Here is a 13,281-nt window from a genome sequence, read left to right on the forward strand (position 1 = left end):
ATTTAAGACAAAAGAGAGAAATAATTAAAAAAAAATAAAATATGTAAAATAAATGATTAAAAATAAATTATTTATAAAATAATTAGGATAAAACGGATATTATGAAAATTCCTTTATTATTCTAGAAGATAAATATATATATATATATATATTATTTTAATTATTTCAATTTTTAATATAAAAATAATAAAACTGATGCAAATTAATTATTCTTCTTAATATAATATAGTTAATAGAAGGAAATTAATGTCTTCCGAATCCGGACGACACGCTCTTTTCATTTTACTGCATTTTCAACCTTAGACCAATAAATTCTGATTTCTCACTTGTCCTTATAAATCCCACTGTTTTGCTTGGCTCTTCTGTGTTCTGTTCTCTTCTATTTTCTCAACAATGGCGTCTCTCTCACACCTCAACAATCTTCTATGCGTTCCACCGCTCAACTCTTCGGCCTCTGTTTCGCGGCCACCACGCTCGCTTGGGAATTGGACCAAGCCCGTCAGAAGGCCGAGGATGGTCGCCGAATCAGCGACTTCAGCGTGGCGCGTCCGAGCGGTGACGAGCGAAGACGAGTGGGGCACGGAGAAGGAGGAGGCGTACGGCGGTGGCGTGGCGGTGGAGGAGAAAGTGGCGACAGAGCCGGAGACAGAGAACCTGAAGAAGGCTTTGGTGGGTTCGTTCTACGGCACGAATCGTGGACTGAAGGCAACGAGCGAAACGAGAGCGGAGATCGTGGAATTGATCACTCAGCTTGAGGCCAAGAACCCTACCCCTGCTCCAACCGATGCCTTGACTCTCCTCAACGGAAAATGGATTCTCGCGTAAGCTACCTTCTTATACCAATTGCGCCAAACCCTAACATCAACTTCATCTATATATTATACATAGACCAATACAAAAGCCTTAAGCCTTCTTAATACACTTTTATTTTTCTCATTTCAAAATTACCTTGGGGTTGAATGCAAAAGGACTGGGTTTCTGCTACCAACTTCGGTTTTTTAGTTTTAGCATAATTTAATCCCCCAATCTGTCTGTCACGCCTTTTGTTCAATTCAATATTTTGTTGTCACAATATATTTTAAGGTTTTCATCCTTTTCTATGGTGGAAAACACCTTCATCCAGTTATTATACAATTGAATGCTCTTAGAAACTGAAGTTAATACATTTCTTGTGTCGCTGGCAACATGTTTTATGTTCCTATAAACATAATAATTGTAGGTTTTTTGTTTTTATTGTTTGCTGTCATGGTGGTGAGTGAAAAAATTATAGGAATAAAAAATTAAAAAATAATTGTATGGGAACCGAAAAGAATAAGCTTTAATATTGACAGGAACAAAAAACATATTTGAAGTTTTTTAGTTTCTTCTATGGATTGTGTTCTTTCCCCAATATGTATGTGTATATGAAAGGTAGAGGTTGTGAACTGGAACTTACGAGCTCATGGGTGGACTTGTGGTGTTCGCAGATATACATCCTTTGCAGGTTTATTTCCGCTGTTGTCAAGGGGAACACTTCCGTTGGTGAAGGTAGAGGAAATATCTCAGACAATCGACTCGCAAAATTTCACTGTCCAAAACTCTGTTCAGTTCGCCAGTCCTTTGGCCACCACCTCAATTAGTACAAATGCCAAATTCGATGTCCGAAGTCCAAAACGCGTTCAGGTTTGTGTAGTGAATTGAATTTTGACACTCATCGTCGTCTACTTTAGCATCTTGATTTTGACTCTTGTTTAGCTTCACAAGTAACGTTTTTCTGATGTTGCATATTGTTTAGATAAAGTTTGAGGAAGGCATCATTGGCACACCACAGCTTACAGACTCGTTAGAGATACCAGAAAATGTCGAGTTTCTGGGTCAAAAGATTGACCTTACACCTTTCAAAGGCATCCTCACCTCTGTTCAAGACACAGCCTCATCGGTTGTGAAAACAATCTCAAGCCAGCCTCCCTTGAAGATCCCAATTTCCAACACCAATGCCCAGTCCTGGTTACTCACTACATACCTTGACCAGGAATTGCGTATCTCAAGGGGTGATGCTGGCAGTGTCTTTGTTCTCATCAAAGAAGGAAGCTCTCTTTTAACAATTTAAACACAACAATCGACTTTACTTCGGATTAATATCCGGTTAATGTCTATAATAAGTACAGGATCCCAGCTATGTATACAATGATTCTGAATATACATGTGTAGAACAGAGTTGATGCCGTGACGTGAATTATTGTTCGTTAATGAGAAATTTTACGGGTAAAAGCGAATGGCATCAAGCAGCTTCAAGTAACATCATAAAAAGTTTTCTGCTTTTGTTTTGCCGATTTTCTTGTCTATCTATACGCGTCCTCACCAGAACCGAATACTTTAATTTCAATATTTAGGATAGATAATTAAAATGCAGACTAATATTAAAAAGGGAACAAACTTTCTACTTATCCCATTTCCTCTGCTACTGACTCTCTTCTTTCGATCCATCACTCGCCCATCCCCTATCTATTTTCCAGCGGTTTATTTTAGAGAAAGAAATGGTCGCAAACTAGAATATCATTTCGTTTAGTCCAATGAGAAATTTTATTATAATTATGGAATATTGTTGATGTACACCCATTCAAAAGCTCATAATGTTTACTGACAAAATAATCTTTTTTTTTTCTCTTATCAAATACTTTTATTGATTTCTTATATCAAATAAAGAATGAACAATTTTTTTAAAGAAAACTAAACGTCAAGACACTTTGTTATTAATAAAAATGAAAAATGAATAAGGATGAAACATAAAAAAAAAAAATCTTCGAAGAATAATACTGTGTAAAAGTATCTTAATAAAGATTCTCAAAACGCTCTAGTGACATGTCATAAAAAAACGTAAAACGTAAGTAGAATAAGAAAGAACAAACTAGTATTAAACAAATGTCAAAATACTTACATGACACATCTTTTTGCAGATCTTAAATAAAGTGCAAAAAATTAAACATCATATATATAAGGACATATTTCACAAACATTGTATACTTTTATAACACCTACAATCATGATGAATGAAAAAAGAGTTAATATGGATTTTCTCTTCATTTTAATTATGGATTTATTTGTTGTCTTATTTATCTCCACTCGCATTTATTTGTCACTTAAAGTCCTTTATTTTATTTTCCTTTTGATTGCTTTTTATCTCATTGTGGTTAACTCTAAATTTGTAGTTCTGATACTTTATTCTTCAAAGTTATCTCGTTCTTTTTTGCATCATTTGTTTTCCCTTTATTTACAACTCTGTAAGTATGTTTGTGGAACTTATCATTCAACACCTTACCTTTTTACAATTTGCATTGGCAAATTCCTTACATTTGGTTTGCTATTTTTTTTTTAATTTACATACAATATTTGTAATTAATGTTTCTCGAACTAAGTAATTTTGCTTAACCTTTATTATCTTTAAAAACTTCTTCAATTTTTTTTTATGAATACTTTCTTTCAAAATTTTAAAGTTCTTATAAAAGGAAATAAAGGTAAGATAGTTAAATTTTAATCCTGAATATAAATTTTAATTCTTATAACAATTAATTAAGTATTAATATTGGTCATTCCCCATTAAACTTATTGAATCTCAATAAAAAAATTCCCCAAAATTATATAATAATTCTAATATAAATAAAACAACTATTTTCTTTTCTTTTCTTTTTTACTAAAATGTCCTGATTTATATTTTTACGAAAAAGCACATTTTAATTCATCTTACCAAAACGTAGATGTGAAATTATTGTTGCACTTAAGGGATGTCAAAACAATTCGTACCCGCGAGTACATGCAGATAAAATTCACAACGAGTAAGAAATTGATATTGTAAATGGATATCCACGTGTAACGGGTACGAATAACTTTTATACCCGTTTGTTAACGGGACAAGTACGAATATCATAGTATTTGTACACGTGGATACCCGTACCCGCTATACTTTAATTTAAATTAAAAAAAAATTAAAATATTAATACATTGATTTTGAATGAATTGTTTTTTACAATTGGTTTTAAAATACAATCTTCATTTTTTTGTAAACTGTCATCCAACACTATTTAGATGTGTTCTTTGACTATATGAATGTTATGTATATTTCATTTGAATTTATGGTCAAGATATATTGTTAAATATTTTAATTTTTAATTTTTAAATACCTGTAGGTACCCGTGAATGTCCATAAATATTTAAAAAATATGTGGGTACTCACATGATAGATACATGTACGGATATGGGAACAGATACGAAACAAACATTTATCCAGAAAAAAACTACTACATGTAACCTACCTGTCTCATTTTCATCTCTAGCTGCACCCATCTTCCTTATTTGCTGTTGGTCAATTTTTAAGACATTCATTTATTTTTCCTGCACATACTATTTACTAGATTCTATATTACATAACTCAATAATTTATTTATTTCGAATTTTGTAATCCGTAAATACATATTTAAATTTTAGATAACAAAATTTGAAAATATATTATTAATGATAAAATCAAAAATATATTTATAAATTAAAAAATATGTTATAAATTAAATAATTTAAAATTTAAAATACGTGTTCAATTTACATAATTTAAAAATATATTTTAAATTATACGATCTAAAATATGTGCGTAACTCAAAAACCATTATAAATTAAATAAGTTGAAATTTGAGATGTTTTTTTCAAATTCAGAAATTTATTTTTTATTTTTAATTCAGAATACGTTATTGGGTTACACATGTTTATAATGCATCTCAGAATCCAAAAAGGGGTCTTTCTTCTTACACCTTCAAGTATTTCTCCTGCACCTCTAATTTTTTTTAAAATTTCTAAAATATCCTTTGACCATTTCAGGATTCTCACAGACATCACACCCCCAAAAATACTTTTGGAAGTTTTCCGGAAGTCAAAATATATGACTTCCGGAAGTCAAAATATATAACCGGAAGTCGACTTTCGAAAGTAAAAATATATCACCGAAAGTCAGCTTCCGGAAGTCAAAAATCATTACCGGAAGTCAAAAATCATTATCGAAAATCGACTTCCGGAAATCAAAAAACATGAAGTCGATTTCCGTAAGTAAAAAAATTAAGTGATTTTAAATATTTTTAATTTTTTTAAAATTTATATTTTCTAACTAATTTTATTTTATTTTTCAAAACACATATTAAAAATTATAAGACACATAAATTTTTTAAAAAATTACTTTAAAAATAAAAAAATAAGTAATAAAAATACTAAATAAAATATTGAAAAATAAAATTAAAAAATAATTTAAATTAAAATAACAAAACTTTAAACTTAAAAAATAATGAAAAATATATATATATATATATATATATATATATATATATATATATATATATATATAAACGGATCCGTTTATATATTTATACTATATATATACTGGAAGTTGATTTCGTGTATATATATTTGTATATTTATTTTCCTTTTTATTATTTTTTAATTTAAAGTTTTATTATTTTAAAATGAATTTAAATATTAAATAAAATTAAATGATGGAGAATAAATTTTTATTTTTTTGTTTTTTATTTAAAGTTTAATATTATCTTAATTTTACTTATATTTATATTTATATTTATTTTTCAGTATATTAAATAAAAATAAAATTATATATATAAATATTAATATTTTAAAAAAATATATATATTAAGAAATATGAAAACATAAAAAATAAATAAAATAATAAACTAAAAAAATCATTAAAAGTTAAAAAATATAAATTTTAAAAAGAATTAAAAATATTCAAAATAAATTTTGTTTTTTGACTTATGGAAGTCAACTTCCGAAAAATTATTTTGACTTCCGGAAGTTGACTTTCGGGAATATTGTTTGACTTCCGGGAATATTTTTTGACTTCCAGAAGTCGACTTTCGGTGATAATTTTTGACTTCTGGAAGTCGACTTTCGGTTATTCATTTTGACTTCCGGAAGTCGACTTCCAATGATATATTTTGACTTCCGAAAGTCGACATAGTTTTGGGGGTGTGGTGTCTGCAGATTTCTTTAAATGGTCAAAGAGTTTTTTAGGAATTTAAAGAAGGTTTGAAGGTGTAGAAAAAATGTTGGAGGTGCAGGAAGAAAGACCCTCCAAAAAGTAAAGTGCAAACACTTTAGACTTTTCCAGCATTTTCCATGAAAAACCTATGGGGTGCAGAAAGTAATTTATAATCTTCTGAATGCCAAATTCTTTTAAGGGCCGAACCTGTTTTTGAACTGCCAAAAGAAAGTGGAGTAGGCCCATTTAATTAATCGGTTTAAATGTAGGTAATTTATGTGTATGTATATCCCACACAATTAAATACTGTAGCTTACATAATTATTCTACTTTCTATTATTTTCTTCATTACCTTTCCGTTTTATTTTTGTTTTCCAATATTCTTCCATAAACCAACCTGCCTTAATTATTTCATAATCATATTTCAACTATAATCTCAACCTAATGAACTTCCAATGGTTTCTTAGAGCCCTCTCCCTCCCTTCCTCGATTTATTATCAACTTTGCGTATAAAAAATACAAAAAATACTATTTTGTTCATAACTTCTTTGGTCTTTGTAATAGCATTGGCTTCCTAACTCAATTTAGATTTAGGATGGAAATATAATAAATAGATAACGTAAGATAAAAAATAAAATACAATTATAACATATTATTTTTCACTATAAGGTGTGATGTCGTTGAATTATTTGAAGATGTGAAATCAATTAGTTTTAAGTGAATGTTTAAAATCAAGAGGAACTCAAATGATAATATTGAGAGACATAAGACTCGTTTAATTCCTAAAGACTTCACTAAAACACGAAGAGATTGATTATAAATAAATATTTTCTCCACTTTCTTCAAAGATTCTTTTAGAATAATAATGACACTAATAATTCATTATGATTTAGATTTCCAATCAGATGTAAGTTAAGACTACATTTTTAAATGGTGACATTGAAGAAACAATTTATATGGTGCAACTAGAAAATTTTGTGTATGATGATTCAAAGTCTATGGTATACAAACCAAAGAAATCCATATATGATCTCAAACAAACTTCTCGTCAACGGTGTCACAAATTCCATCAAGTTATTACCTCATATGATTGAGGTAAATATAGTTGATGATTGTATTTATCATAGATTCAATGGGAGTAAATATATATTCTTGGTGTTATACGTTGAGGATATAGTGCTTGCTGGCAACCATATATGCTTATTGCATGAAACTAAGAGATTTTTGACAAAGAAATTTGAAATTAAAAATCTTCTCTTTTTGTATTAGGTATTAAGATACTTCTCATGGTATTCTAAAGTTATTACAAAAGAGTTATATCGATAAAATTTTCGACAGATTTGACATGAAAGATAGTAAACCAAGTGATACCCCTATCATTAAAGGAAACAAATTTAGTCTCAAACAGAGTTCTGATAATGATCTTAAAAGAAATGAGATGCAAAAGATATGCAAAAAATTAATATCAAACCCATCACTTGTAACCCTTTCAACCTTAACAAATCACTCCTCTAATTAAATGATTAGATTATTAGTATCATGTTTCAAATTATGTAAAAGAGTTGAATATTTATTTTGTTTTCATCTTCATGAATAGTTTCCCTTTTATTATTTTTAAAAAATAAATGTATTTTTTTATTCTTCACCAATTTACCTTTTTTTTTTTAAAAAAAAGAGTTTAAAATTCAAAAATAGTTTAAAATAGTTTGAGGGACCATGGCCCTCCCACTACTAAAAATTTTCATATTACATGGGATTTTTCTTGTAAATTTTGTTAAATAATTCACAGGAAAAGATTTTTTCTGTTATTTTTTTTAAGAATCTTAATTGGTATGTAATTTTTTTGTGGATAATTATTTCTTACAAAATTATAAAATTCACAAGTATTTCTAACAAAATTTGTTGTAAAAAGTATTTTATACAAAATATTTTGCAAAAAAATTGGTGACAATTTCTTACAATTTTTTTTTTCATAACAAAATTTATAAGTATTTTCTATAAATTTTTTTTAGTAGTGATCGTATAAAAGATCCATTCCTAATATAAATATTTCATTACAATTTATATTTTATATTTTTAGTAGGGATCGAAAGTATATGTTTGACTATTTTAAGTATAATCTATATTTCATTGACTGAGCTATTAATAATTTAAATTTAATAAACTTAATAAATATTAACAAAAAAGTGTATGAAATATATGTATTATGAAATCATAAGATTTTCAATTTTTTTTTTGGTAAACTCCATTTTTAATTAAGTGTTTATATTTTCAAAATAAGTATTTTCCTTAATTTTACTTTAAAAATATCACCGTATAGTTGATCTCGGGTAATAATACGTAAAAACTACTATTACAATAACTCTGGTAATTTTTTTAAAGAGAAGACATAATTTTTGTATTTCATTACCGCATGATTATGTCAGTGTAATGACCGTATAATCACATTATTTTCATCAACTATGTCAGTGTAACATATTTTTGTTATGTAAGTACAATTTTTTTTAATTCATGAATAGGAATTTTTGGTAAAAAATTTATGAAAGTGGTTTAAATTAAGAGGGAAATAGTAAGGTAGTTAGTAAAACTAGTAGAAGGACATAATCACAGTCATGGATTAAATTTGGTTGAGCTAACATTGCCTTTAAGAGCATCTTTTATTACAGTATGAGCATTAAAATGAATAAAATGTGGTAGAAGAGAAGGACACATGAAACTGACTGAGATCTGATTTTGAAGAATCTGGTACAAATTGCAATTGCAAAAGCAGAAGGCAAATAATAAAGATAATTAGGGAGCCTGCAAGCAATATACAGAAACAATTATACGTATACCATCACACTATATATGTAAATTGTTAAATATACATTATGGTTTTAAATTTTAGTTGTTATCCATTAAATGATACGTGTAAATTAATAAAAATGAATAATTAATGAACTTGCTTGAGAATGAAGTACATGACGTGCTATAAAGTTGGCTTGGCAATAAGAAATAAGTGAATGGAAGAAAATTTGGGTTAATGGTGGGTTCAAATTCCCTTCTAAAAAAACCAACATATTAATAACTATATTATTTATTGATAAAGAAAGTACATCTATACATTTGAAATGTCCTAACCCATATAAAATAAAAAATACATAGAAAAAAATATTGTGATACCAAAAAATACACTATGGACCTATATATTTGTTCCCATAGATGTTACATTACTCTTCTTAAAAGATTTCAAATGTTGTAAGAAGATTCCAAATGTTTTACACATTTGTAATAGAGTATGCATTTTTCATATAATATGGACGTCTTTGTCTCTGGTTGATATTGTTTTGCATTGTTCCTAATATGTTTTCTCTTTTGGAGTAATTATTGTAACTTTCTCCCAGTATTAAAAATTCAATACCATTTAAAAAAAAAAACACTATATAAAAAGCAACCTTCTCATACTTCAAATGATGTAAGTGTCCCAAGGTTTAGCATATAATTTATTCTTAATTAAAAATTTAGCAGAAAATTAGATTGAGTAGTGGATATATAAACAAGTATTTGAAAATATGTGATATGTAATTATTTTGAAGTTGCGAAAGGAATAATTGAAGAGATAAATAAAAGTGAAGATAACTTTTAGAATAATATGGAGTAGAATGTGAAAACAATAGTTGACAGAAGTATAATATTTTGTAATTCTTTACTTCAAATATTAGTGTACATGGTTATTTACAGATCTGTGAATATTTATAGACTCTATTTTACTGACATAATTATTCTAGAAAATGTTAATCACAATTACTTATTTATATATATATATATATATAATCTATTCTTAATTAGAAATTTAGCAGAAAATTAGATTGAGTAGATATATAGAAAGTAATTTAACAATATGTAGTGTAAGTATTTTGAAGTTGTGAAAGAAATAATTGATGAAATAAAGAAAACATGAAGATAAAATTTAGAATAATATGGAATAGAATGGGAGAGCACCGACGGAAAGAAATATATTGTACTTAGTTGTCTATTTCAAATGTTAATATACTTATGTATTTATATAAATACCATTTACTCACATGATTATTCTAAAAATCGTTAACGGCTACATAGAAAATTCTATATTTTTACCTTCTATCTTACACTTTTTTTTCATTGTTTTAGAATTTACGTTAACATTCTAATATATGAACCTAAGTTTGTGATTGTTTTTGTTGCATATTACTAAAGTTTTAAAATTAAAAAAAGTATTAAATAAACTTTTGGAATTGTACGATAACGGTACAAAAGTAAATAAATTTGTGTAACTTTGGCAATAATATGTAAGAACTGACATGATATTAAATATTTAAAAGATGTATTTAATATATTTTTTTCTTAATTTCAAAAGCTAACTTGAAGGGTTAAGTTTTTAGACCGAAAATACAAATGAATAAAAAGAAAAGTAACCAGTAGTTAGAAAATGCAAATGGTTCTCTGTAGAACTGTATCTCACCTCGAGTTTGTGCTAGCAAGCAACTCAATAAGCAATTATGACAAAAACATATCTCCTACCACAATCTACGACACACGTATTGGCTCCATCGATCAATTATCAGTTGCTGGACAATGATACGCAGTTCTGGTTTGTTCTTAAGGTTATTATTATTCTTAAATAATATTGTATCAGTCATGAACTGTCTTTTGGTTTAGACCGTTTGGTACCAAGTTGTCAAAAGGAGTAACTACACTGAGTTCAACAAGAAGGAACAACTTGCTCTCATATCTTCTCAAGATCCAACATTTTCAGAAGGATCAACCCTTACCCAGAAGCATAGTAAAAATAACAAAACCAGTATTTAAAAAGGTTAATGCTCAGTACTTTCTGTGCAAAACTCCTATTACTACTAGTACTTACAAGAATGAAGCTTTTGGAAGGAAATGGATGAAAAAAGCAAAATTTTGAAAGATGAGCATGTTACAACTCAGGAAAGTAGTTAGTAATTGAAGTTGGAATGTTGTAATCTATCAGGAAAAGAAAAAAGGTTGGAAATATGTCATTTCAGCGGAACAGTTCTCCGTTATTTATACGTGTGTGTATATATATAATAGTGAGGTTATGGGTGATGACCACATTGATGATAATAATGGTTGTGCACCAGAAATGATTTGTGGAGTTAATGACAGAGACTATTTGGCATCTGTCTCTGCATCAGAAATAACCTTTGAGATTTAGTTTCTATCAACTATACTATCGGCTATGCCAAATTTATGAATAAATATTGATGAAAGTAACCAAAATTAGGAACAAGTGGTCCAAAGATTTAGCAGTTAGCAGTGGTAGGCTACACTCCACGTATCATTGAAGTTAGTTATTGGTCAGTTTCAGTACTTGGTTTTGAAATCTTTACATATCAAATCAAATTAATTGACTTGAGGGAGCAGGTTGAAACAAGATTTTAGTTGCTTATTCTTTTATGGGTGTGTCTTTACTTTTTTAGTACATAATTTTTAGGGTATGGTTTCTTCAGGTAAAATTTTAATTGTTGAATGTAATTGAGCCGATTCATGTTTCGCAGCACCCTTGTCGAGTTGTGAAGACTATCACTTGCAGATAGAACCATCTTTGAAGAGTTAGTTCAGTTTTTAAAATTCTTTTCTATTTGGTTGGTGGAGTCAGAAACAACTTATAGTACCATACATTCATTTGTTATTTGTTAAGATGTCGATCAATGATTCAAGGTGGAAACTCTGATTTAGTTTAGATTTGAATCTATTATCTAAGTTAATTTTTATAAGTAATTTTTTTGTAGTAAAGACATAATTTTAATAGTTCATTAATTCATGGAAAATTTGATAAAAAAAATGATGAAAGTGGTTAAAATTAGGAGGGAAAGAGTAAGGTAGTTAGTAAAAATAGGAAAAGTATAGAATCGGAGTGATGGATTAAATTAGGTTGAGTTTATAAGATTGGCTTTAATGGCATCTTCTACTACCACATGAACATTAAAATGAATAAAAGGTGGTAGAAGAGAAGGACACATGAAACTGACTGAGATCTGATTGTGAAGAATCTGGTACACATTATTTGGGATCTGCAGTAAGAGATGACAGAAACAACTACCATCTAATATTGGAGAGACATGTGTGTCTTAGGGTTTTTTATCTAATCTATTTCAGCACACTATTCACGCTGTTAGATATACATATTCATTATTTATTTTAGTTGTTATCATGGAAGGATATGTGGAAATTAATCCAGATGAAATAATTAATGAACTTGTCTGAGAATGAAATGTATGACATATTAAGGTTGGCGTGGTAATAAGAAATAAGTTAATGAAGGACTTGGTTAGTGAATTGAAATTCCCTTCATAAAAAAAAAATTAACATATTAACGATGATATCTACCGATAAAAAAACTATATGTACAAATAGTAGGTAATGTAATATTAGTCGAACGGTATTATATTAGTTGTATTATATTACGAAAAAAATAAAAATACGGAAAATTCTGATTTTCAATTCAATAAAATTTCACATTGTGTAAGAAGTAATAGAAAAAGTATTATAAAAATAAAGAGTTCTTTTTGAGTTGTCATCATAACTTAATAGGTCTATTAAATGTACAGGAAAACGAGTAGTGTATGTTGAAGGATTTGTAGTTTTGTGATTTTTTTACAAAAATGGGTCACTTTACTAATTAATTACATGACATGGTCAGTTTACTAATGATTTGACTACTCTTTATTTATTTTTAACATTTATATAATTTCTAAAGTTTCATATATATATTTTTAAAATTTTTTAATAATTTGATTAAAAACATTAAATAAAATTTTATTAAAATTTTGATATTTTAAATTTTATTATAAAATTTAATTAAAAATATTTTAAAAACATTATTAAAATTTTGATATTTTAAAACTTAATATTTTAGATTTTATTATTACATTTTATTGTAAAATTTACAATAATAAAATTTGATTAAAAATATTATAAAAATTTTGATATTTTAAAACTTATATTTTAAATTTTATTGTTTCATTTTAGTATAAAATTTTATTTAAAATAATTTTAATCAAATTATTAAAAAATTATTTAATATATATATATATATATATAATTTTAGAAATTATTATAAAAGTTAAAAAAAATAGAAAGAAATCGTTAATCAAATTTGCGATGTAATTAATTAATAAACTGACAATCTTTGTAATAAATAAATCAAAATGACCCAATTTTGTAAAAAAAACTAGTCAAATCATTAGTAAACTGACTCTATCATGTAATTAATTAGTAAACTGACC

General features: G+C 27.4%; 1 protein-coding gene across 1 annotated transcript; it reads left to right on the top strand.

Annotated features, from left to right (window-relative positions):
- The first annotated feature begins 332 nt into the window (after window positions 1-332).
- Window positions 333-2,278, top strand: LOC114188812 (Plastid-lipid associated protein PAP / fibrillin family protein). Its single transcript, XM_028077456.2, has 3 exons — window positions 333-821; window positions 1,467-1,662; window positions 1,775-2,278. Exons 1-3 carry the CDS (start codon window positions 394-396, stop codon window positions 2,087-2,089), a joined length of 939 nt encoding a protein of 312 aa, XP_027933257.1. The 5' UTR covers window positions 333-393; the 3' UTR covers window positions 2,090-2,278.
- The last annotated feature ends 11,003 nt before the right edge of the window (window positions 2,279-13,281 follow it).

The sequence above is a fragment of the Vigna unguiculata genome, chromosome 6, assembly GCF_037176805.1.
Source record: "Vigna unguiculata cultivar grain cowpea cultivar isolate G323 ecotype 2 chromosome 6, ASM3717680v1, whole genome shotgun sequence".
In the NCBI taxonomy this organism is placed as follows: Eukaryota; Viridiplantae; Streptophyta; class Magnoliopsida; order Fabales; family Fabaceae; genus Vigna; species Vigna unguiculata.